At 35.9% G+C, this 27,335-nt stretch overlaps 1 protein-coding gene and 1 pseudogene across 4 annotated transcripts; both read right to left on the bottom strand.

Moving 5' to 3' along the window:
* Nucleotides 1-465: 465 nt before the first annotated feature.
* On the bottom strand, nt 466-3,625 carry LOC148918959 (scarecrow-like transcription factor PAT1 pseudogene; annotated as a pseudogene). 3 transcript variants are annotated; one of them, XR_016125258.1, is made up of 3 exons: nt 3,466-3,625; nt 2,325-2,423; nt 466-2,234 (listed from the first exon to the last, which is right to left on the bottom strand). The product of XR_016125258.1 is annotated as a scarecrow-like transcription factor PAT1 pseudogene, transcript variant X2 (transcript). The 3 variants fall into 3 exon arrangements; XR_016125259.1 differs by having other exon boundaries at nt 466-2,209; XR_016125257.1 differs by having other exon boundaries at nt 466-2,423.
* Nucleotides 3,626-22,831: 19,206 nt separating this feature from the next.
* Nucleotides 22,832-26,086, bottom strand: LOC103326645 (receptor-like protein 7). Its single transcript, XM_008228892.3, has one exon. It carries the CDS (start codon nt 25,899-25,901, stop codon nt 22,932-22,934), a length of 2,970 nt encoding a protein of 989 aa, XP_008227114.2. The 5' UTR covers nt 25,902-26,086; the 3' UTR covers nt 22,832-22,931.
* Between the last annotated feature and the right edge of the window lie 1,249 nt (nt 26,087-27,335).

Here is a 27,335-nt window from a genome sequence, read left to right as displayed (position 1 = left end):
GGCTCGTATGTTGCAATGGAGAGTCGAAGCAAATCTCTGAGCTTTGTAAGGGTCAGACTTGTCAAGTTTGCAGGATAATTCAATCAAACTTTTGACACAGAATATAGACTGAAGAATGAGATTCAATTGAGTACAAATAGTGAGGAATTCGGTGAAAGCACCATTATCATTACGAGGAGGAACAAGATAAAAAGGGCTGTAATAGTTTGCAGGACAATTGCAGGGAGCATGGTTAATATGACAGACATGGAAACTGAAGAGTCTGATTCAACTGGAAACCCCTGTGCTGAGCTTCCCTGTTTTGTCATAGTCTTCACCTGATACGTTGCTTGTAAGCACAGCTCTTGTTTTCACCAGTAGGCATTATGTAGCACAAAACAGTATATCAAGTTTAGCTTACCAGATTTGTATTAGACTTGCATAAATTTAAATAAATAAAAAATAGTTTTATGGGGGATTTTAAGATTGGAGGTCTAAAGATGTTTAGTGAAAAGTTTATTACGGAGGAAGCATAATCTTACAACATTGTAAAGCTAATTTAGGAAGAGTTCTATCTCGGGGTTCCATAGGACCATGACACGCATATATTCATGTGTTTTTATCTCCATGCACAAGAGGCAACCAGTACTTGATTCATCCAACCAAGATATAAAGCTCCATCTCTCTCTTCGAGCGTATACTTTTCAGAATAACTCTGCAGTAGAGTCTTGATAGTGCCATTTACTAAGGAGCTAAGTGGATAAGGTGAAAAGCCAGCCATAATAAATCTTGACTTCCACTTACTGAGAAGCTCGTAACGTTCTACCCTTTCCATCCCTTCACAAGCTATAATGTTAACAATTTCTCGTGCCAGACAATGCTGCTCAACATTGATCCGCTCCTTATGCTCCCTTGGCAGAGCCACATCAATTGAATCAAAGATAGCCCTGAAATAGTTCAATGTTTCAGCAAAACGGGGAAGGAAAGGGGCTGTATTGGTGTTCGATTCTTGCTCAACAAGAGTCACCACCTTGGGAGACAAGCTCTTAACCAGCCTCAACAGCCGGTCCCTATGATTTTGACAACTCACACTCTCATCCGGCATGTGGTGCAGCATGAAGGCAAAATTCACTGCAATTGCCTCTCCTGGTCGAACCTCAATGTCCTCAAGCTGAACCTCAGAAGCAGAAATTCCAGCAGCATGGAACTCAAAGGGTACCTTACATGACTCTGCAAGCCTTGACAACCTCTGTCCCACAAGACCAAGTCCCCCTTCCCGTGCATAAGATGATGTGGAATCATCAATGCCCGTGATCCTAATCTGTGGGGGTCCTCCAGGCCGAGCAGCTAAAGCCTGGATTAAAGTAATCCACTGGCTGCCTTGAGCTACCTGAAAATCAATTATATGAACTCTACTTTCATCCTTCATAGCTTCTGCAATCGCTCCATTGGCTGACATATACCCAAACTTGAAGTATGGGCAGATTTCATAAAGTATGTGCATGTATGAGAGGAGTTCCGCACTGGCAGGCTCTTTGCATCTTAGGGCTGCATAGATAGAACTTCCTGAAGAAGCCAACCTTGCAACAAGACCTTCCAAAATGTAAGCTCCTAATCGTTGGATTGGCTCACCTGAAACTGACACCATCTGACGTAAATTTGAAATCAACAATTCAGTTGTTGACATATCACTATTTGCCAATGCCTTTGCACAAGCACAAAGGACCTCTTTCAAGTCACCTCTGGAGATCATCTCCATCATTTGTTCCCGGTTCTCTGCTTCTGAAGAAAGCTGGTTAGGCCCAAGCTCATCTGTGATGGCATACATATCAAGGGCATCTAAATCATTTCCCAGCAAAACACTTTCCAGTTCCCTCATTTTGTGCCCCAAGTCATCCGTATCATTTGATAAGCACGACTGGTTGACAGGAGAGCCACAAGACTGGTAGTTCTGCAAATCTGGATGTGATGTTGGACTTCCATTTGCTGAGAAACCTATACTAGATGGAGAACTGTGAACAGGGTGGTAAGTACTGGTTCCTGACGAAGATTCATGGGTGCAGTACTGTGCCAAGTGTTGAACTGAAAGCTGTGTTCCTTGTATAAACTCATCAGAGGATGCTTGGTGGTCAACACTGTGGATAGGAGGCCAAGAGTAGGACTCTGGTTCTTCCACAGGCTGTTCTCCACATCCGTGAGAAACATTTGGGATTATATGTTTCTGTGATTCCTGCATTTTCAGCCAATTCGTTTGACTGATTGCAACCAACGTATATACTAATAAATTGTTATGGCACACAATTTCTCAAATTTAACTGAAAACTCTGTTGTCATATAGAGCGAACCTTGGCTACTTCAAATCATGCAGATGCATCATAATCATCTCAGAGAATTCAAAGAAAACTGTGCTTGGATTTGGTGGTGTATTAAAGAGAGTACATGTTCTGCAGAGAAAGGTAACAAGACAACTAGTGTTATTAAGATGGAAAAAGAAAAGAATATTTTAACACTCGTAGTGAAAAATATTGAAGCATGTGAGATCATAGCAGCACATTCTACCTAAATTTTGTGAACATAATTTCTATCTGCGATACGGTTTTTACATTAAGTATAGAACTGCTTTCATACCACAAATATTGCTCAGAAAATGCAGTGCATCATCATCGTTAAGTTGACAGAAAAAAAAAAAGTTATGCAATAAGACAATAAAAAGGCTAAATAATGAAGATCAAGAGCACCATTATTATTGAGTGATGTTGAAGAGCGGAGATTGGGAAGAGTTTTAGTAAAAGAGTGAGAATGTTGGTCTTGCCATTTGGAAAGCATATATGAATGAAGACTTGAAAAAGTAAAAAATTTGATCGCCGAAATACGACCTTTTCAAACAAGTAAATTGGAAAAGGAGGAGAATCTTATAGATATCTAGGAATGAACTGTACAGTTTTCTCAGTTTATATCCACTCCACAGAGAGAGAGAGAGAGAGAGAGAGAGAGAGAGAGAGAGAGAGAGAGAGAGAGCCTTTTGATGATTCCACTCTTTATGACTTTCTTCTCTGAATCGTGAGGGTACTTATCCCCTCTGAGTTGAAATTCGTTTTCTATTTTGAACAAATAATCTAGACCTTGGAATTTAACCTTAGCATTCAAGATTTAGGGAACAGAGAAATTTTAAAACACACAACAAGGATTTCACTTGGAATTCTGAAGCTATCACCTGTCACCATATCTTTATTCGAACAAACAGATAAGAAGAATCCAAAACTCAAACGCCAAGCCATAAACCACCTTTTAAAAACCCATAAATTACTACCCCAGAACAAAAATCCATGCTTTAAATAACTAATTCAAAGCTACAACATTTACCACCAAGTTATCCACAAAATGCATTCATCCGTACAAAATCTGAAGAAACATATGCAAGTGCAGCAAACATTATAGTAAAAAATCCAACTTGAAGAACACAAAAAGATTGAAAATAAGACTCACAAGGAATTCAGTGAAAACCCAGTTGGGTTTTTGACATATGAATGGTATATGATTATTGCAGCCTTCAGCTTTCGTCTTCTCCTTTGCTTCTTCTGAGTTCATATGAAGATCCAAAGCTTGATGGTTTTACAACGTTGTCTCCTACCTAAATAAATATCTCACTCTTGCAGGTACCGCAATGCTGCTTAATTCAAAACCTCAGTCTTTCCATAAATTACACTGCTGCCACTGACAATACTACATTACTGCCCAAAAAAATTATTTTAATATTAGGAGATATTCCATATCCTATTTCTTCTTGTTGTTGTTGGTCATCCTCTTGTATTACAAGACCTACTTGTGGTCATGGTTGACATTTGGCGTGAGAGACCATCTAAGGAAATTAGGCAACATTAACGTCTTGCAAAATGCTGAAATTTTGGAGTCCCCGATGGTTATCCTTCTCCATAGACTTGTGTGCCTCGATTAGTCATATGCTTTGGTCACAATTAAAGACCAAAGGCCAAGGGAGCAATGATGTTTGTTTGACTTGGAACTTACGAGAATGATGTCTGCAAGATTCTTTCGAGGTAACATGTTGCTGGGAAATTGTTACTTTTCCAATCTCAAATGAGCTGCTTTTACACCTCCCAAACGTGAAGGAAGGAGTATGTGATTGATTTATTTATTCAGGTTTTTTTTTTGGGGGGCTTGAGATTCTTATTTTGAAGTGCGTATGTACAAGGGTTGGCAGAAGGAGGTATTCATATCGGGGTCGGGGTACCGCAAGTTGGAATAAACACTATCATTTTATTGAAACTATACCTATACACAAATTAAAGCTGAATTGCATATTGGTCTTTTTATATCGACTTATGTTTTCAATTTGGTCATCGTTATTTCGATTTTGTCAATTTTAGCCATGTAATTAGTTTAGTTTGCAATCAAGTCCTACTTGTAAGATGAAATTAGAGGTAAAATTATGCAACCGCCGTGTGTGAGGGCATTTTTGTGTTTTTAAAATATTTGCAACGAATCCAAATTGTAACCACTGTGTCTATTTTTCTTAACAATCTTTGTCATATAGAACTTGATTGCTAACTTTCCTCAATAAAAACTATCTGCTTCATTAAAAATGATTAAAATTTTCAAAATTGAAATCGCATGGAGTTAAAGCCATTAATGAAGCCATGATTGGGAGTTTACTTTGCTATTCAAAATGGAAATTGGGTTACCAAAATTTTGTTTTATATATCATGTTTTGACTAATTGCACATATATGTCCAAGCAAAGCCGTTTCTTTTGTCCACGTTCTTGACAAGTCAAACCCAAATAAATGTGTGGTGTGATCATGTTGATCAAGGCCAGCAAAGGAAGGAATAGACAGACAGAACAGATGGGAGCGCTTCTTAATTTGTCTTCTGTATCATATATCTTTCCTAATACATACTTTTGCAATCTAAAACACTCGTTATAATTGCTTATCTTGATTATAACCATTTATCACACGAGTCAATAAAGTCGTCCGCTCACTATCACCGATTATATGTACCAATGTGTTCATAATCATCGATTATATACGACAATGTGTTTTTCGTTTTAATCAAACGTACAACGATGTGTTTTTCGCATCATTCTGTGCAAACTCAAAACTAATTTGACGGTGATGGAAGTGCTATCTGCCGAACCATTTTATTTAATAGTCTCAACTAGTATGCTAACCAACTGATTAATTAACTTCGTACAGCAAAGGCGGTTCGTTTCAGATTTCATGCAAAAACAAAATAGGTAAAGTGATGCCTGCCTTTGAGGACCATGCAATTGGCAGGATTGACATAATTATGGTATTGATAAAATTAAGTCAAGATAAGGATTTGTCTACCTCTTGCGTTGATTTTTGTGCACTATATGACAATGAGCGTACGTACGTGCAAAACTCCTCGGGAAGGAAACCAAGGGCCCTTTCGAAAGCAAGGACCATCTGATTGGGGAAAGTGGGCTGAATGCTGCGTTCTACTTTCATATTTGTTTGATCTCTCTGCGGTTTCGAATGAGGACTAAATGTTTTCACACCGTTCAAACTGTAAATGTATATATCACGTCGGCAGAACATCATGCTGTTGCAATATAACTGGAATGTGTTTTCTTCATTATTACTATTTTTTATGACATGAATTTTTCTCGTCTTCATCCCTCATCCGGTTGTATATAATACAAGTTACAACTATGTGTTTATCTTTTTAATAGTGTGAAAACGGCACATGGAATTGCAACAATTTTTTTTAGCCGAATTAGTTCCCGTGTTTTCTAAAGTTTACAATTTATAGACATTTTGTTATCTTCTTTCCAAAATTTCCACCAATGTGTTAAGCCTTTAGAGGAAGAAAAATGCAGGTGCTTCCTTAAAAACTAAAAATAAAAACAGCACTTAACTGAAAATAACAAATGTTTATAAATTGTGAACTTTGGAAAACACGATGACCAATTTGGCCTATTTTTTTACTCAATGACCAAATTGAATTTTCATGTAAAACCCAATGACCAAAAAAGCATTTCAAGTGGCCTTATGTTCTATTTTAGAACACCGATTCAGCCGGGTGCAATTTTAGAGCATTAATTCCCAATATATAATAAACCTTGACCTATTCATCTAAGGAATAAAATTTGATTGAGATCGAGAGCTCTTTGATAGTGCATCTAAGGATAAACTTCTCCAGCACTGAATATAAACACTCACAAAATCACAATCACGATATCATATTAATTAAAGCCTTTGGTTTAAGCATGAATTAATAATGTGGTCTTAAGGGTAGGTGCCGTCATCAACTACTTGTTTGTTTAAAATGAAAGTCAAATCAGTAATTCCTGCGCTGATGACTGCAAATGGACTCTGCTCAATCAAACATTCTAGTAGCTTTGCTGCCAAAAGGAAAGTAAAAATAATAACATTCTTCTTGGCGTATGAAGTGACATAAGATAGAATGTTTAGCAAGAAATCAAACCTTTCTGCGACGTACTCTTCACAGATTGATAGAATATTTGAAGGCAACATCTTTGCCACAAATATACAACATTGAATTATTAATGGGTTGAGCTTTTGGGAGGAGCTCTTCAAAGTCAGTGCACTATATCTCCAGAGGACAAAAGCTCTAATCATGTTGGCGACTTTTAGCACTCACATTATATAAAGGAAGTTGACGAAAGACATCAATTTGGAACATTGATTAGGATTATTTCACACAAGGCAATAACCAAAAGGAAAGTCAATTGGGCTCAATGTCAATGAAAACAGTGTTTAGGTGAAACTTTATTGTCAATATATTACTGTTGATTGCCATTTCAAATGCTCCGTCTAGAATTGTGTCTTAAACTTCTGATGTAGTTTACATTTCTGTTTCTGTCACCGCTAAATACATGTTCCTAGACACCTATATTATTAAGACATTCTTCGACATCCAAATTCTTTTTATAAATTTCGGAAAGACACCTGAAGTTTGTGTAATTGTCAATGATCGCACAAGTCCGTGATGTAGAGTCTCAGGTGACCGCAAGTTTTTGAGGGCGTGGTTCTAGTTCATTGCATTTGCCGTGAAACCATAAATTTTTCGAAGTAAAGAAATCAAACTAAAAATGTACACAAAACGTAGAAGTATTATTCTCATAAGAATTATTTTAGATGATAATTTGCTACTCCATTATACTCTTTCAACGTTGGTGCATGGAGTTAAGAGAGTCAGACAAAGAGGTGAAAGGAGAGTTGGTGGTTGTACATTTTCGGGTATCCAACATATTTACTTTTAATTTTTATGATAAAAGAGTCTAGCGATGTAATTTTACAGACGAGTACAAGTGTTATTTTCTTATAAAATAAAATAAAAATTCAACGGATTTCCAAAGACCAGCTTGAGTGCAAATATAATTCCTCTTCCTCTTCCTTTTATTTTTTATTTTTTAAAATTTTATTTTTTTATAATCGAAGGAATGAAGATTTCATTACCTTAGAAAGTTACAAACAAACCCAATACAACAAACAGAACAATAAAACAAAATAAAAGCCTAACCATAATACACATAATTTAGACCCACACAACAAAAAACCCTAAGAAACACACAAACCCTAAAATCACACCCAAGAACTAAGCAGCCACTGTTGCCACCCGATCTGCCGTTGTCGCCAGTAGAGGAAGGTCCATGAGAATCGACAAAGGAGATCCGAAGAGCGTGGATTTGGGGAAGCAAGCCACCACCATGCATCAAGCTCAAACAATCCATGGATTGGTCTACATTGACCATTAAACTACAGAGTCCACTCCTCCAGAGCAAAAGCTCAGATAAAAGGATGGGTTGGATGAGATAAACAGCAGCAACAAACCAGGAGACAACCAAACACATCCTAGGGAAAAGGAAGGGGTTTAGGGTTAAAGAGTTCATGGGAGGGGAAGAGAAATGGGCTAAGGGGGGTGGGAGAGAAGAGATTGAGGAGATATGGGCCATCAAAGTAGAAAAAGCACACCAAAATAAACGACAGAAAAGGAAAATAAAAGCCACACCTGAGGGTGACAGAGAGGCCACACAAGAGGGTGGTGGAGAATAGGGGTGGGCATCAAAACCGGAATACCGAAACCTTCTCGAAATCGTACCAAAATGTGCCAATCTCGTGTCGTCCCATTTGGTGTTGAAGTGTAAACGGGATAATACCGTGTCGTCCCGTTATTGTTTGGCATGACACCGGTTCCAGATTTATGATCCGTTTGGTGTCATACCGTACCAAATACTACAAGTTAAACGTAAAAGTACCTGCATAAGCCGCTTCAAATATGGACTCTAACAACTTGATTTGCTCATTGCTAAACCTCTGGTTTTTGCTCTTGTTTTCCTTCCTCTTGGCAGTAGCCTGTGGCTCTAGGCTCGTGGTCACAGAACCAAAGTTTTCTGCTTCAGAGCACTCTGTCTTCTCCATATATTATCTTGGTTCTGTGTTTGCTGTGATAGATAATAATGGAGGGAAGAATATGATATTGCTAATTGTAGGTGAAGGTGCTTTTAGAATCTTGGAAATAATGGTTGCTTGTAGAATATATAGTTAAGAAGATTGATGCATCAAACTATTGGTTGGTCTTGAATCAAGACAATTGATTGTTTGTTTTGTTGTATTAAGCTTGATTTGTGAAAACCAATGTATTCAATGTATCATATAATTTGGCAAGTCTTGAACAAGACCCTTGAACCTTGATTGTTTGTAAACTTTGTATTAGGCTTGATTTATATAAATTGCAAAATTTCTGAAATTTTGCAGGATTTTTTACTGTATCAACATTGATACCGAATCATACCAATCCCATTTGGGTCCGGTATGGTTTGAACATGTTCTCAAAAACTCCCATCTCGTGTAATCCCATCCCGATTCCCTTATCCAGGATTGACACTGGGATGACCTCCATCCTGTGTCATCCCGTCGTGCCTAGTCGTATTGGAGAGGCCACATGAGAGGTGGCAGAGAAGCCACCCCGAAGGGTGGCGGCTCAGCCAGAATGTGACACCTCGGACCCAATTTTAACTATATATTTAATCTATTTAATTTATTTAATTGTGAAATTACAATTTTGCCCTTGGGAGGAAGGAAACTTTCGTCACTTCTTGTTTGGGAAAGAATTTGGGAAATTGAGCTAACCGTTGCGTCGGGCTCATCGAAACAAGTTCGTAGACATATGGCACGCTCAATTCCGAGTTGTAACAAAGGAGGGAAGGTTTAGAAACGAAAAGGATGCAGTGGGAATTTTTAAATTTGTTACTATAGCAAACAACACCGCTACAGTACAGGATGCTACAATACCCAAGTTTTTTTTTCCTGTTTATTTTTATTTACTTCTTCTTCTTCTTCTTCTTCTCCTCTCTCTCTCTCTCTCTCTCTCTCTCTCTCTCTCTCTCTCTCTCTCTCTCTCTCTCCCCCTCCGTCACACCTTAAAAGTCCAAAACTTTGTGCGATTTCTTCACCACTAGAGACCATTTTCGTGAAATTAGTCCCGAAAGTTTCGTATCGACGTTCCCTACATAATCCAGACCTTTTTGTAGCTCAAAAACTCAAGGATTTTGGACTGGATCAACTGGAATTGTCGGTGGTATTTGAAATTTTCGATGCTGTTTCTGGCAACTTTGGCCACGGAATCCAACAAGTGACGTATGGAACTTAATCATCATGCTCTACATGTTATTGTAGTTAGTTTGGGTTAGTTTGGAGTTTTGAAGATTGATTTAAATACCCATATTGGGGCGACGGTTCCGACATATTTCACCCATTTCCGGCCACTTTTTGGCCTTGACCCAAGAACAAAAGTTGCTCTACTAGTTGTCCTAATCATGTAGGTAAAGGTATTGATGGTTGTTTTGAGAATTTTCCGATCGCCGGAATTTTCTTAAGCCACCCACGCACTGCCGGTGCGTGAGCCATGGTTTTGTGGCCTATTTCATTCTAAAATGTTCCTCATGTCGTCTTGAGCACGTCGGTATGCTCTTGGTTATCATTTGACGACCGAACAGATTTATGCCTATTAGGCGATATCCGGGTTTGATATGTTCAGACCATTGGATCGACTCCATTTTTTAGGTACCTCTAGGATTGTGTAGGAACTCACGGATCAGGAATCGGAGTCCCGGATACTCCGAATCAGTGATTCAAAGATTGCATAAAATGGTGACCATCTGATCGTGCGATCGAGAGCAATCCGACTACTCAATCTAGACCAAATTTGCAGGACGTGTTTAGTAAACTTTGTTGAACCCGTAGGAACTTTCGGATCAGAAATCGAAGGTCGTGGGCCCTTTGGGCCCAGTTGACCAAAAATGAGAAGTTTGACCAACTGTTGACCACGGGTCTTTTGAGACCGTCTTACCCTTTGGGAAAATAGTAGAATAGTTTTAGGACCTTTCCAAGGTTGTGTATACACGTTAAGTTTTTGGGAATTATGGGCTTCGGTGTATGTTTCGATTGTGGCCTTATAGTACCGGATAGTATTAGTGGAATGTTCCGCAATGTTAAATACGTGGGATTTTGAATGGTGGTTATGGCGTGAAAACCTGGACTTATTTTGATGTTGTGACATTGGGTGTAGTAGTGATATTGGTGGGAAACTGATTTGTTTGGTAATGGGAATTTTGGTTAATGAGGTTATAAAGGCAGGGTATCGGTTCGATTTTGGCCCTTACCGTGTGACTCAAGACTTTTCGTTTATATATTGTTATTATTATTATTATTATTATTATATTATTATTATTATTATTATTATTACTATCATTTTATTTTAGGGAGCTAATTTCCCCACTCCCATTTATTTTTTTAAATATTTTTAATCAATTTGGTTCTTTTTTGTTCTTCCCCATTCCTATTTTACCCTTATTCTGCATTAAATTCCTTTTACTTTACTTTTATATTACTTTACATTTATATTATTTAGTAATAAAAATAAGTCCGTAAGAAGAAAAAATATGCAGCCGAACCCCATCCCCCAATCCCTAAGGTAATAACCCAGAAAAAAAGAGATTTTCTATTTAAACTCCGCACTTCTCTTTGTTCACCCCAATACTTAAATCATTAAACTGTAAGTTTTATTATTGTGTCAAAAGACAAAAAAAGTCATCCAACTTAATAATTAACCCTAATAAGTCTATACACACACCCCACACATCCCATTACTCTTCATATTAGGTTCTAAAAACCTCCTTCCAACTTCTTGTTGACAAACTCTCTCTCTCTCTCTCTCTCAACAATACCCAAGTGTTAGAATTCCAGTTATAGTTCTTGGAGAGAGGAAAAGCTGATCTCTTCCTCTAAAAAGTATTAAATTTCGGATTTTCATTTGTTTGTGTTTTTTTTTTCTGGGAACAAAGAAAATTGTGGGGTTTAAATAGAAAATCTCTTTTAGTTATTATTATTTTTTTCCAGTTTGGGGTGTATTTAAAAGTAGTTTGGGAAGATAGTGGGGTTTTCTTAGAAATTGTGAAAATTTAAATTCAAAGTTGGAGTGAACTTAGAACATGGGGTGAACTAAAAGAAGTGTGGGGTTTAAATAGAAAATCTCGAAAAAAAACACCCAACCATCCAGAAATCAACCTTCTTCTTCAATCAAATTTCCAGAAATCAAATAACTTAACAAAAGTGATTTTTGCGGAGAAGCATTTCTTAATTGGGCATCATATTTTCTGGTCATGCTCCTATCTCAACCCATGACTTCAAATGCCATATACAAAAGTAGAAGGCCTTGATCTCACAGCCGATAAGTTGAGAAGTTTTGTCTCCCAATATACCTCTATGCGGATTTCAAAATTTCAACAGTTGTGACAGTATTGCAAGACAAGACTGATGAGATATTGAACACAGTTGAATAAGAACCCAAAACTCGAACTCCACCCAATCCCCTCCAGTCCCAAATTTATGCAATCACCCACCCAATTCACTTCAGCCCCAAATTGCCGCAACAACTAGGTTTGGAAACTGGCCAGCGCCTGCGATCCGATGAAGCCATCGATTCGACGTCTTGATGGGGCTGTGAAGCTTGTTCGAAGAGAGACAGGGGAAGAGAGAGAGAGAAAGTGAAGAGAGACCAAGGTAGAGAGAAAGTGGAGACGGTAGGGATAAGGAGATGCGGGTGGGTGGCGGCGAAGATAGGGTAGGGTGGGGTGGGGGAGGATGGCGGTCATGAGAGGCTAGGGTGTGTGGGTGACGGTGAGGGAAAAAAACTTCAATGAAACTCAATAAAATTCAAGGTTAGGAAGGTGAAAATTACCCAATTTTTAAAGAATTCTTTTATTATTTCTTTCACACATCTGGTGTCTCACTTGCCATGTCACCAAGGGTAAAATAGGAAAGGAAAAGAACAAAAAAGAATCAAATTAATTAAAAAGTATTAAAAAATGAAAGGGAGTGTAAGTGGAAAAAAGGGGAGTGGAAAAATTAGCTCCCTTATTTTAATGATTATTATTATAATTCACTTATGGCTTTATATTTGGTGTCAGTATGGATCTGATTAAATGTCGATTATATGTTTACAATCAAATAAATGCCTATGTGTTTAGGTTAGGGGTACATTGGATATTGATACGGGTTTTAAAAGATTGTCTTGGAAAGTGAATAATAATGGTTATGAATTTTGGGTTGTTGAATGGTATATTATACGTATGTGGAATTGATTTGAGAACGGATGTGGAAAGTTATGGGTAATATAATTCAAACTAGTGAATTTTTAGGATGGGATACGTGATTATGGGAATTTTAGGAATGCTTATTATTATTACTATTATTGTTAGTGCTATTAATATTTTTTATAAAGGATTATGGTGATTTTGTGTATGATATGGTGTTTTGGATTATTATCTTGTCTTAAGGGATTTTCAGAGATGGTATATTTCATAAGTATATGAATAGTGTTTTGAATATTAATAAAATCGAATGGGCTTATTTAGATTTGGTGTTTTTCTTAATTATGGTTTTCAACAAGGAAGTATGGGTGTTATTTTACTATATATATATATATATTTATGTTAGATGGAAACAATTTGTTTTGGGAATTGGAAGTTTTCATCAGGATATGTACTTTCCCTAAATTGCTACGAATGTCGCCCACACGTACGATGAGTTGCCGGTGTGTGCGAGGATGCTCGGGCTAGTCTCGACTTCTAGAATGTGATCTCGGATTTCCAGGGTTTACTATCACTATCACTATCATTATTATTATTATTATTAATGTTATTATTATTAGAGTATACAAATTTGGATTTCGGTCTACGCTGATACCTGTTAAGTTTGAATTTGGTATACTGAATGTTATTGTTTTAACTATGATATTATTGGGATGTGTTAAATTTGCATAATATGAAATTGAGAACTTAATTTCAGATAGGATTATTACGAAGTGAGTGGACTTTGTTTTGAATAAGCATTATTTTCAAAGATTGGTTTACCATGCATTTAAATTAGATTATTCTGACTATGAAGTTGATATATTGGTTTAATTATCGAATTTATGCTTGTGAGAGTTTATTTTTCTATATTATGAATTAATATTTAGAAAAATTGAATTAAGGGAGGGTATACTATATTTATATTATATATGAGTTGTGAACCTTACCATCATACATACTTTCCTGGGTTACTGTACGCACACGTGGGCACATTTGGTTATGTTAGTACTTTATCACACGTGGGGTTGGATTATCCGGCGTGTGATAAAGCAGTCCACGTGCGTAGGACATGGTTTGCTCTAGCCACACGTGGGTGTTGGATTTTCTGGTGTGTGAGCTTACTTGGTTATGTTAGTACTTTATCACACGTGGCATTGGTTTTTTCGGCTTGTGATAAAGCAGTTTGCGCATGTAGGACATGGTTTAATTGGGCCACATGTGGGGTTAGATTTTCCGGCATGTGGTAAAGGATCCGGACATTTTGGTTACTGTTGTTTTACTATGCGTTGCGTTGGACTCTCCAGCGTGTAGTAAAGTAAGGGGAGAGGAAAAATGATTGTTATACCATATCGGGAAAAAGAGTAATGTTTAGAAAATTATGCTTAGCATATGTGAATTGTTAAATGGAAAGGGTTGTTGAGTTATGAGTCTTAAGAACGGAGTGAATACAGAAAAATGGGGTTGTTGTTCATGGGCTGAGATATTTCGATTTTATTTAAAGGAAAAAAGTGATTCTAAAGTTAACACTACTACAAAAATCGAAATAGACGACGGGAAACCACCGTCGTGTAAAAGGTTTTCCAACCGTCGTGAAATTGACTGCGGTCTATTTGGGTTTCAAACTACAACGGCTTTTCACCGTCGTTGTTTATCAGTAAAGACGACGGTTTTTAAAGAAAATCGTCGTTGTTTAGAGGTAAAGATCTTTAATTATAGGAGGAAAGACGACTGTTTTTAATAAAACCGTCGTGTATTGTATGTAAAGATGACGGTTTTTTAATAAAACCGTCGTGTATTGTATGTAAAGATAACGGTTTTTTATGAAAACCATCGTGGATTGTTTATAAAGACGATGGTTTTTTATAAAAAAAACCGTCATCTTTACATACAATAGACGACCATTTTTTAAAAGGTCATCTTTACCTATAACTGACGACACTTTTTTTATAAAACCGTCGTTAATTATCTGTAAAGACCATGATTTATTATAAAAACCGTCGTCTATTAAGTTTCCAAACTGCTACATTTTAGTTCTTTTTGATTTCCTATGATGCTATACAACGATTTTAACTAGAAAACCAACCATAATGCTTTATCAAATATAGTTTCTTTCATAAAACTTGAAGATTCAATAGTTATTACATAGTTAACCAATCTTTATTCTACAACAAACATAATTCCTAACAAGACCTAAGTACTCCTAATCCAAGCATTCCTCATCCAAACATACAAATGATGCACAACTGAAGTCTCCTCCATCATCCCTGTAAATAAATCAAAATGACAAAGAGAGAAAAAAAGTTAAGATTATAAACATAAAAAATTAGGTGGAAGAGAAATTTTACCATTGGTCCATATTTCCATTGAAAACTTATAAAATAAGCATAAAAAAGATCATCGAGAACCTGCAAAAGGAAAAATATATAAATAAAATGATGGTGAAAAGAGAAGGTAACAAATTTTCAACAACAAAAAAACATACGGCTCACATAGAAAACCTGCAAAATAAAAAGTTATAAATTTGCAAGCTTCCTCATCATCTCCTGATAACCAAATCAGAAAATCTAAAAAGAAACCAGAAATATAAAAAAATATGTAAACAAACCAGACAAATCAAGAGAGACAAAATCTGAAATTAGGGAGACAAAGAACATACTAGAAACGCAAAGAGACTAATCCAGAATTCACTAGCAAGATATAGAAGGGTATTTTAGAGAGTTTCATGAGGGTGTTTTAGAGTGTGCAGGAGGGTTTCAAGGAGGGAGAGATAAGGTTTTCAGAGAAGGGGGAAAATTTGAAAATTTGTCGAGCGCGAATTCACTTAAGTAGCTTTTGTTTAGCGTGTTTTAAAAGACGATGCTTGTTAATGAGAGATAAGGTTTTCAAAGACGGGTGAAAATTTGAAAATTTGTCGAGCGTGAATTCACTTAAACGGCTATTTTTTAGCGTGTTTTAAAAGACGACGCTTTTTAAAAAAAGATCGTCATCTTTACATATAATAGACGACCCTTTTTTTAAAAAAGGTCATCTTTACATAAAATAGACGACCTTTTAAAAAAAAACCGTCGTCTTTACTTCATAAAACAGTGGAAGCAAAAGGGACGTAGCGGGAATTTGCAATTTTGTCGTCCGAGCTCTGATTGAGGTCTATGATACCTTTCTAAAAAGGGAATGAAAGACTCAGTGCTTTGCACTGATATATGGCAGTTTTTGGTCATTTGAGGTCGTTTAGCCTTCCAAAAATGCATTTAAAGAGTTGAAAGTAAAGACAACGGTTTTTTTTTTTTTTTTAAAGAGTCGTCTATTATAGGTAAAGACAAAAAGATTCCTGGCTTAATTCCCTTTTCAGAAAGGTATCATGGACCTCAATCAGAGCTCGGACGACAAAATTGCAGATTCCCACAACGTCCCTTATGCTTCCACTGTTTTATGAAGTAAAGACGACGATTTTTTTCAAAAAGGGTCGTCTATTTTATGTAAAGATGACCCTTTTTTTTAAAAAGGGTCATCTATTATATGTAAAGATGATGATCTTTTTTTAAAAAGCGTCGTCTTTTAAAACACGCTAAAAAATGGCCGCTTAAGTGAATTCGCGCTCGACAAATTTTCAAATTTTCACCCGTCTTTGAAAGGACACTTGATTTTTAAAAGACGACGCTTGTCATACCTGCTGTCGTTGTTTTTGGTCGATTTTAACTCAAGAAAACCTTTTAATAAGACAACGTTTTTTTATTTGTGTGCGTCGTTATAAAAAAATATTCAACAGTACCTCCGTTTTTTAGTTGTTTAAGTCACTTATCCATGACCGTTTTTTTGTTACAGTCGTCTTTTTAAATACAACGACGGTTTTTTCTTCTACCGTCGTCTTTTTCTGGTCGTCTTTTTCACTTTTTGTAGTAGTGTAACTTGTTGGTATTACTGAAAATAATTGTATGTCATCTGGTTCGTGACTATTGATTGAAGAACTATGTGTGGCAATCTCTCAGTGAGGGTACGTAGGTAGCCTGAGGTCTCACCTAGGTGCAACCGCAAGATAAACCATATTTTTGGGCTTTAATTTGGTCATTGGGATCAAATCCTATTTATTAGATTTGTTAAGTTTGGTTCTGAATTTGTTGATGACCTGAAGCCTGATTGAAACTTAGGCAAGATTCAATGCCTGTTTATATTCCAATTTTTACTAAAGGGATGTGGTTAAAATGTGTTTGTGGTTGTGACGAGGCTGAAACCTGTTTTAGATTGATGAATGATTGTGGATTGAGTCTTTACAACTACTTATGACTGTGCTTGGAAGGTAGACTGTGCATGTTGAAGTTTGGGAATTTTAAACTGTGTTTTGACATGTTGAAAAATTTAGTTAAATCTGTTTTTCAGGGGAGACTCTACTGAAATTTCGTTAGAAGTCTCGGTCCTCTTTTCCTTTGTTTTAGGGAAAGAGGATGTTTGAAATTAATAAGTGGGCTCAGCATCGGTTGGATGTCGGAAACCACAGGATCCATCACAGATTTCGAGGAATTCAAGGCGGGTCCTATAACAGAAGCTTAGAAGAGGAAGATGGGAAGGAGAGAAAATCTGGAGAGAAGAGGGAGCATCTCTTTCTAAGGTTCTCTTAGGAAGCCTCTCTTTCTAAAGTTCTCTCTAAAGTCCTCTCTAGGGAGAAGATAAATTCCTCTTCATCTAGTCTCTAAAAATGTGCTGCAAATGCCATTGTTAATGTTTCATTTCTCTTGGCCGCAAGGGCATAACCAGGAATTTATAAACGAGGGGCTAACTAAAGTTATTAGCTTAAAAATCTAATAATAATTTTCTTTTGTACTTACAATTTCTATTGTCTTTCTAAAGATAAAAGTATACATTAAATTATATAAACCACACTAGTTCCTCGAGTGCAAGGCTAAATACAAATTTCCCACACTACTACATTTTTCACTTTGCGCGACGAAGAGAATTTCGTCGCGCAAAATACATTATAGTCGCACAAATTTTAGTGCGTGAAACTTCGTTAGATTCCGTCGCAAAGATCGTGGAGAAAGACTTTGCGCGACGAAATTTTTCATTCTCTTTACTGCGAAAAAATAATGGTCGTGCAAAGTGACTTTACGACGAAACATATTGGTCGCGCAAAGTCTCTTTGAGCGACGAAAATATTGGTCACGCATAAGCGACTTTGTGACGAAAAATATTGGTCGCACAAAACTTTGCGCGAAAAAATTTTTTAAAAAATTCCGCGTCCTATTTTTGGTACCACCAAATTTTTAGAGTTTTGCACGACGAATATTAATGTCGCGCAAATATTTGCGCGACGAAATATTTTGGTTTTTGAATTTTTGTTTTATTATTTCTTTAATATTAATTTAATTATATTAATTATTTCGAATTTTTAATTTTTAAATTTAATTTAATTGTATGATTTTTTTCGTTACTTTAATTTAAATTGATATTAATTTAATTATATTAATTTATTCAAATGTTTACTTTTTAAATTTAATTTAATTACTTTAATTTAAATTGACATATTCAAAATAAAATTACATATGAAAAATAGTGATCAAATTATCCAATAAATATATATATATATACAATATTCAAAATGTACATATAAATTAACAAAGTACAATAAAAAAAAAGGGATAATCTCCCCTAAAATTGTTATACCACAAATCCAACCCAAACTCCAATCCCTCCCCTTTACTCAACCCCAAACCCCACACAAACTCAAAACTAACTCCAAAAATACATATTAATTAAAAAAAATTAAAATTTGGAGAGAATCTACCTTTTGGCAAGATTGAGAGTGAGTGAGAATGAGAGGGAGAAATGAGTGTGAGAGAATTAGAGAAGATAGTGATAGAGAGATGAGAGAGTGAGTGACAGTGAGAGATAGTGAAGAGAGAGATGATGAGAGATTAAGTGAGAGGAGTGCGTGTGAGAGAAATGGTGGGATCTGGGGAGAGGGAAAGAGAGAGGAGAGGAAAGAGTAGAGAAAGACATTGAGAAAATGGTGGAGGAGTTATTTTCATTTTAAAAACCGTATCACTTTGCGCGACGAACGACATTGTTGGTCGCGCAAAGTTTTGCGACGAAAAATATTGGAGTATTGGTCGTGCAAAGTTTTGCGCGACGAATATTAGTATATTGGTCGCGCAAAGTCAAAAAAAAATCCGCCTCCCATTTTTGGTACCTGCCCAAATTTTGAAATTTTTGCGCGACGAATATTAGTATATTGGTCGTACAAAGTCAAAAAAAAAAAAATACAAATTTATAAAAAAACCCAATCCTAGGCATGTATTTATAAAAAAACTCAAGCACTATTTAAACATAGAAACACACCCAAAATCAACCCCAAAGTCAACTTTTTGGGTGTGTTTATAAATGGGTTTTAAGTGTGTATAATGATGGGTTTTGGGTGTGTTTATAAAGTGTTTTGGGTGTTGGGTTTTTTTATAATTTCAACCTCCATTTTGGATGTTTTAGTGAAACTCCCAAAAAAAAATCCCTCCTCCCATTTTTGGTATCCGCCCAAATTTTGAAATTTTTGCGCGACGAAAAATACATATTGGTCGTGCAAAGTCTAAAAAAATTATATAAAAAAATTCCTACGTCCCATTTTGGTACCCTCAAATTTTTGCGCGACGAAAATATATATTGGTCGCAAAGTCTAAATTTTTTTTTTCATCCCGCATCCCATTTGGTACCCGCCCAAATTTTTAGAGTTTTGCACGACGAATTGTTGGTCGCGCAAACTTTTGAGAGACGAAAAATTGGTTCGTAGCACGATATTTATAAAAATAATTGTTATGAATAATAAAATTATTTTTTTTACGATTTAAAATATAAATAAGGTTAAAGCTACTTAATAAATGTATATACCAATTTCTTAAGTGTTATACGTACAAAATAAATAAATTTAAAGCTACTTAATAAGTAAATAAATAAATATATATATATATATATACACACACCATTCAACGATCCAACCGTCAGACTTGTTTGTATATACTTCAAGATCGTATACCCCAAAAATCGTAAAAAACAAACATTCGGAGACCTAGTAACGGGACAAAAAATTTCAACGGTTCTTAATGAAAAATCACGATTTAACGGTTATTTTAACTCCGATTTTGATAATTTTGTACAGCTACACTCCTTGACCCTATATGAATACAATGAACTAATTCGATCGTCAATTTAAAATATTTACACTAGTGGATACCACAAAATCTTATGTTATATTTAACAAAAGTATAAATAAACTCTTAATTGTTAGTGAATATATTGTTTTGATGGCATACGCATTCAACAAAACTAGTTTCAACGATCCAACCGTCAAACTTATTTGTTGATACTTCGAGATCATATACGCCAAAAATCGCAAAAAATAAACATTCAGAGATCAAGTAACAGGACAAAACTTTTCGACGGTTATAAATGAAAAATCTTGATTCAACGGTTATTTTAACTCTGATTTTGATGATTTTTTACCGCTACACTCCTTTACCCTATATGAATACAATGACTGAATTTGATCTTCAATTTAAAATATTTACACTAATGGATACCACAAAATCTTATGTTATATTTAACAAAAGTATAAATAAACTCTTAATTGTTAGTGAATATATTGTTTTGATGGCATATGCATTCTACGAAACTATTTTGAACGATCCAACCGTCAAACTTGTTTGTTTATACTTCAAGATCATATACGGCAAAAATCGCAAAAAATAAACATTCAGAGATCAAGTAACGGGACCAAACTTTTCGACGCTTATAAATGAAAAATCATGATTCAACGGTTATTTTAACTCCGATTTTGATGATTTTTTACCGCTACACTCCTTTAAGAATACAATGACTGAATTTGATCTTCAATTTAAAATATTTACACTAGTGGATACCACAAAATCTTATGTTATATTTAACAAAAGTATAAATAAACTCTTAATTGTTAGTGAATATATTGTTTTGATGGCATACGCATTCTACGAAACTAGTTTGAACGATCCAACCGTCAAACTTGTTTGTTTATACTTCGAGATCATATACGCCAAAAATCGGAAAAAATAAACATTCAGAGATCAAGTAATGAGACAAAACTTTTCGACGGTTATAAATGAAAAATCACGATTTAACAGTTATTTTAACTCCGATTTTGATGATTTTTTATAGCTACACTCTTTGACCCTATATGAATACAATGAACTAATTCGATCGTCAATTTTAAAAATATATTTTCTAATAAAAACCCAATCCAAACAACAATAATATATTTTTCTAACAAATATTTTAAAAAATAAATTTTTATTTTATTTATTTTTATAAGGACTTTGCGCGACGAATTTAATTGTTTCGTCAGCATAAAGTAGCTTTGCGTGACGAATTGTTTTTCGTCGCAAAGTTACTTAGAGCGACAATTTTTTCGTCGCGCAAAATTTGGTCGCGCAAGACTTTGAGCGACGACGTATTGTTGTCTCGCAAAGTTTGTCCCATAAGTGACTTTGCGCGACGAAGAGAATTTCGTCGCGCAAAATATGATCGCAAGGTTTTTCGCAACAAAGTTTTGAGTTTCGTCGCGCAAAGTGTGTTTGCGCGACGAATAATTTTTCGTCGTGCAAGGGTTATTTTGTAGTAGTGCCATAAGCTTTAGCGTAAAACAAATACAAATTAAATGCAATCATAAAACACATAATATTAAAATGAAAATATGTTTATGTATATTTTTATTGATGCCTTGCAACTAAATTCATAAAGAATTGGACTTTTTTTATACCTTAATTGGTTAATACATACTTGGCTATATTTAAAACAAGTCAAATATATAGGTTTCAATATTTTTTTTATCCCCAAAAACCTCCCTAGGCTACAGCCCGCTGTAGCCATTAGCCTAGTTCCGCCCCAAAAACAGTATCTTAGGAAATCCACCTGCAATAAAAAGAAGAAGAAGAAGAATATCGATTAACTTGACAAAAAGAACCAGAGTTTTTCAATCTAAGCAGAAAAAGAAAAGAAAAAAAAAATACTAGCTAAGCAAGCAAGATATATCCCACTAAAGCGAAGATTACAAAGAGTTTTTATGTCTTCTAAAACAGCTTCTCTTGTGAATTGAATCAAATAAGCCATGCCCGAAGGATATATTCTCATTAAAGAATGACTGCTTAATTAGTGCTATGGCATAATGCATAGAATTGCTTGCACATTTAGTGGTTGGCTTGCCGCTATTCAAATAGGGGTTAAAAGCTTGTCAATTAATACTGGGATAGTTGAAACATCTTTACGGATTCTTTCTTTGCATGTAACCATGTACTAATGTAGAAAGTGATCCGCAAAGACGCTTTTTCGAAAGTTAAAAACAGAAAAGAAGGCACATTTGGTTCTCCTTTAAGATGTTTATACAGTACAGTAGACACTGTTTCCATTAACTAGCTAAAGACATTTTCATACCAAGCAAAAAAAAAAATTGAAGAAAAAATTGGCTGAAAACATTTAACATACCTTTATCATTTTGCAGGTAGAATTGTACAGATAGTGGATTCAGATTAATCATTCTTCTGAGCAGAAGCAAGAATCTCTTTTGCAGTTGAGTTGCTTGAAGTGTTTGTAATGTTCAGGGTAATATTTTGGCTGCATTATTAGCACAAAAAAAACCAGAGAACCAAAAGGAAAGGAAAAAGATAACCAAATATTGTATTGGTGTAAGTAAGAGAAGAGCTTTTGAAGAGAGACACATGGCTTTTTGTACGACCTGGCTAGCTCTGCTTATATCCTTGTACAGACGAGTGAAAGCATGATCATTTGCTGATATGATAGAAAACATCCTGTCATCAAAAGGATCAAAATTGGATGATTTTTTCGAATTCTGCTTTTGAGAAACTTAAAACCAAATGGAGGATAGAAATGTATAAATTTTTGACAAAGTGGAAGTTGCTTACATAATTGATTAATGAATTGTCAATTATATGGTCATAGTCAATTTTTAAATTGATTCGTATTGTACCCTAAGTTTTGTGGGCAAATACTACTTAATTGTGCATGCTATTTAGTGATTTAATTCTTTTCATTTCCTTGTATTTTTTGGAATGAGAAGATTTATAGGAGTATAAAACATAGTTGAGGCAAATTGCGGGTACTGATTGAATTGATTTGTCAGTTGTGTTTGACAAATTACAAGATGTACGAGCAATTACTCTACTTTAACAAAGTAAAGAGGATCCTCTTTTCGAATTCATGCATATTTATTGGCGCTTTAACATAATACAATATTCATAAGAAATGATATACAATATGAAAATACATAAACTTTTGGAACGGTTTCTTTAAGCACGTCGCTGTGTGATTTCCACAGTTCTACGACGTTGCTTTCTTCCTACTACTTTAACAAGCCAATCTGGTGTTCCATTAGGGAGTACAAGATATCCCACAGATATTCCAATTACCACCCCAGATGCATACCCCATCAACACTACCTTCCAATCAAAACCATTCCCATGCTCCAAATCATCCTCTTGTTGGAATGACGATGGCGGTGATTGATGTGCACCACATGTTTTAGAAAGTGGCAATCCACACAATCCTGTATTTCCACTATATGAATCATTTTCAAATGTATCAAATTGCTTGCCATGAGGTATGGGTCCTACAAGTCGATTTTTTGAAACGTTAAACTTTGATAGTGACGTCAAATTTACCAATTTCTCCGGAATAGCACCAACAAGTCTGTTTGAAGAGAGATCTAACCATTCAAGATTGCTCATATCGCCAAATGATGATGGAATTGTACCTGTAAGCTCATTATAAGAAAAGTTAAGCCCCTTCAATGATTTAAGCTTACCGATTACGTTTGAAATCGCTCCTCTGAAAGTGTTGTTTGAGAAATCAATAGTTGTGAAGAAAGTTTGAATCTTCACCATTTCAATTTCAAAGCCTTTAATTGTCACTATCACAGTATCCTGATAGTAGCCCTCTCCCATATATTTCAGTTCATGTTCTTGCAAGTTTATCATGGCCGTCAAATGTTCAAAATATTTTGTTGGCAAGAGACCGCTAAACCGATTGTAGGAGAGGTCCATGATACGCAATTTTTGGAATGGAAACTTAGTTTCTGGAATGCCTATTTCACCATAGAGTTTGTTAGACCTCAAGATAAGAACCTGCAACTTCGGAAGAAATTCCAGCCAATTTGGGAATGTGTCTTGAATTCTGTTGTTTCCAAGGTCTAGAACTTCCAACTCTGTACATGTGAGCAAAGTTCGTGGCAATGACCCTTCCAACTGATTTCCATTAAGATTAAGATTTCTCAAAACATTTCCCTTAGAAAATGTCCCAGGAATCACACCATGAAATTTATTATTCCGTAGATCCAAAACAGAGAGGCTTTGGCTGAAGTTCCCTATGCATTGATGAATTTTGCCACTCAATTTATTATTGGACAAATCAAGGATTCGAAGAATACTCAGGCTGCAGATCGTTGGAGGCATCTCTCCAGTGAATTGATTGTTTGATATGAAAAAGTAATATGTGGAAGGTGGTGGAATCGGAAGGTCTCCTTGGAGCGAATTGTTGCGAAGGTCAAGATACTGGAGTCTTTTCCACCGAAGCTGTCCTACAGTGCCAGTCAAAGAGTTGTGAGAAAGATCTAAATACCTCAATGAATCTTTCCCCAAATCTAACCACCATTTGGGAATGTCGGCTTGGATTCGGTTGTGGGAAAGGTATAACATGTCCAAATCTTGTGAGGCTCTAAGAAAGTATGGGAACTCACTTATGTTACAAGATGACAAATCTAGTAACAAAAGTTGAGGCCAGGTGTTGTTACTCAAATGGTTGAAGCTCAAGGATAAATGATTGAAGGAAAGATTAAGCCCACCGAGAATTTGAAGTTTGGAAAACTTTTCAAACTCCAAATTTCCACCCAAGTTATTGGATGATAAATCAAGCCATCCAAGGTTCACGAGTTCATAGATTGATCTTGGAATAAGCCCATCCAGCTTGTTAGCGCCTAAATCAAGGAATGACAAAGAACGAGATTGGAAGTCAACGATATTACCGCCAAGTTGGTTACTTCCAAGGTGTAACTGATCCAATGATGGCAAGCTACCTAACCAAGATGGTATTGTTCCGTTGATTGAGTTTTCTGATAAAGAAAGGTAAGATAAGTGTCGAGGAATAGGACCCACCAGTTGTCCTTTTGAAAAATCATATAAAGAAGCGATCCCTGTCGAGTTGCTCTCAACTTCTGGAATCTGACCCACATAATTGTTGCCACTAAGATCCAAAGTAGTGAGTCTCTCAAGGTTCAGAAGCGACCATGGAATTTGGCCACCAAAACCGTTTTGCGAGAGGTCCAACGACGTGATTTGTGTGAGATTACCAAGCGATGCAAGATATGATCCTATAAAAGTGCAATTTGAGAGAGACAAATCTCGTAACGACTTTAAAGATCTGGTGAGATGATGCCAATCTACTAAGATTCTAGTATAAGAGAGGCCCAAGGTTTCGAGTGGACTGCTCCAATTAGAATTGGGGAGAGAACCTGTGAGGTTTTTGTTGAAGTCTAAGTTTAGTACTCGAAGGTTTGGTAGGCGGAAAACGCTTTCTGGGAATTTGCCTTGCAATTGGGAATCAAAGAGGACAAGAGTTGTCAAAGAAGAGGACAAATTTTTGAAGGAGTCAGGTATAACTAAAGACATGTCAACTCCGAACAGTTGAAGCTCCCTAAGATTGGTTAAGTTTTGAACAATTCTGTTCAAGCTAAGTGTATCCAGACTCAGAGTCGCAACTGTCTCTGCGTCTTGTCTGAGATTGAGTGAAACCATGTTGGAAAGGAGGGAGATCTGGAAAGGGATTGGGCCACTGAAATTGGAGAAAGAGAGGTCAAGGTGAGTCATATTTACAAATCCACCAAACTTGGATGAAATAGGGGAACCTTCAAAATCATTTTCCATGAGGGCTAGCCTCTTGAGATGGTGAAGAAAGAATAAGCTGCTATTGGAATGGATCTTGCCTCGAAGGAAGCCAAGTTCGAGACCGATCACATGACCTGTCAGCTTTTCACAAGTGACTCCACTCCATGCACAACAATCCTTGGCTTTCTGCCAAGAAGAAATTGTCCAATCAGAAGAGGTATCAATAGAAAAGGAGTTCTTGAATTGGAGCAAAGCAGAGCTGTCATCGGGATGGCATAAATGCCCTGAAGAAAGAGAAGAGGAAGAGTTAGATGATGATGAGCAAGTAGAGTTGAATTGACAAGCAGTAAAGAGCAGGAAGAGGAGGCACAACCAACCCATCTTTCCTTCAAAATCTAGAAGTATATATTCTTCTACTAAAATTTTTGTGAGCAACTCTATCCTGGAGATGTTGATATTTATAAGAAGCTCCGTCAACAGAATTTATCTTCTTTAGACAACAGCCAGTTGGAATAGTCTAGTTGGAATTTTTTTTGCACCAAGTCTTCGATATCTGGCGGTCTTTGGTGTTGTTCCGTAAGCATTTCTGCGTGTTAAAATGGGCACACCTTAATTTTCATAGACTTGCTAATCTGGGTTCCACCTGTTACTAATCAAGTTAGTATGATTCGAATTTGTGTTCACCAATTAAAATGGGACGAGTATTGATTAATTGACCATCAAAATCGTTCTTGTCCCCTTCTTCACGCTGTCATTGATTCTTCTCATCTGATGCTACACGGTTTTGCTTGTCTTTTCTCTTTCTGTCTCTATCGTTAAGCATTTGGTACGCTGGCCTTTTGGCCTTTACTCCAATATCTGAATGAACTTTCACAGCAAATTCATAGAGGAAAAAAAGAGGCAAACAAAAAAAGACCTGCGTCAATTCATCTAGTTGGAAAAAATTTGCACCATGTCTTTGATATTTTGGTCGTCTTTTGTCTTGGTAGGCATTTCTTTCTGCTTGTGCAACGAAGTGTCCACTACGTTTTGCCTGTGGATGAACATTCAACGAAGTCTCCTCAGTCCTTTAGTCCAATCTGTGTATGAACATTCAAAGCAAATTCATAAACATGCTAAGGAAAAAAAGAAAGAACAAAGAAAAGGGACCAAGTTTAACTTTATCACTGGTCCCTTCAATAGCCAAATTCCTAAACATGTGCTTCTCTCAAGTACCTGCATAAAAATAAAAACATAAAAAATATAATTATAATACTAACTTTGAAGAAAGCATGACGGAAAAAGAAACAATGGATGTCCTGGAGATGCATTAATTGTCGTCTAAGGTTGTCGAAATTTTTTATTTTTTATTTTATTTGCGTTTTTATATATTTTAGATGTCAGTTTTTTTATTTAGTGAACGTAGTATATATTAACCACGACGGTTTCTACGTTATAAACGACGGTAGTTTTTCAAATAGACACGTGGATAACTTTTTTTACGTCGATATGGATGTAGTTCTTGACATGTAACATTTTTTAGACGTCTCTAATTTCCTAAAACTGTCGTCTAAGGTTGTCGAGTTTTTCCTTTTTATTTATTTATATAGTAATTAGACGTCGGTTTGTATTTCGGTATGACGTTGTATGTCTTAAAGACGTCGGTTATTTGCCGTCGTTGAATGTGTTTAGCATTGTCAATGTAGTCCATTACTGTTAAAATTTCCGTTAAATAACATGATAATCCTTTCTTCTTCTTTTGAAAATATATAAACTTTTTTAAAATTAATTTATAAAAATTAAATTAATTCAAAAACATATTGCAATTTAGTTAGA

Source organism: Prunus mume, linkage group LG3, assembly GCF_029339155.1.
Source record: "Prunus mume cultivar Tortuosa linkage group LG3, ASM2933915v1, whole genome shotgun sequence".
In the NCBI taxonomy this organism is placed as follows: domain Eukaryota; kingdom Viridiplantae; phylum Streptophyta; class Magnoliopsida; order Rosales; family Rosaceae; genus Prunus; species Prunus mume.
The sequence above is the reverse complement of the archived record's forward strand: the minus strand, read 5'-3'. Positions and strand labels throughout refer to the sequence as shown.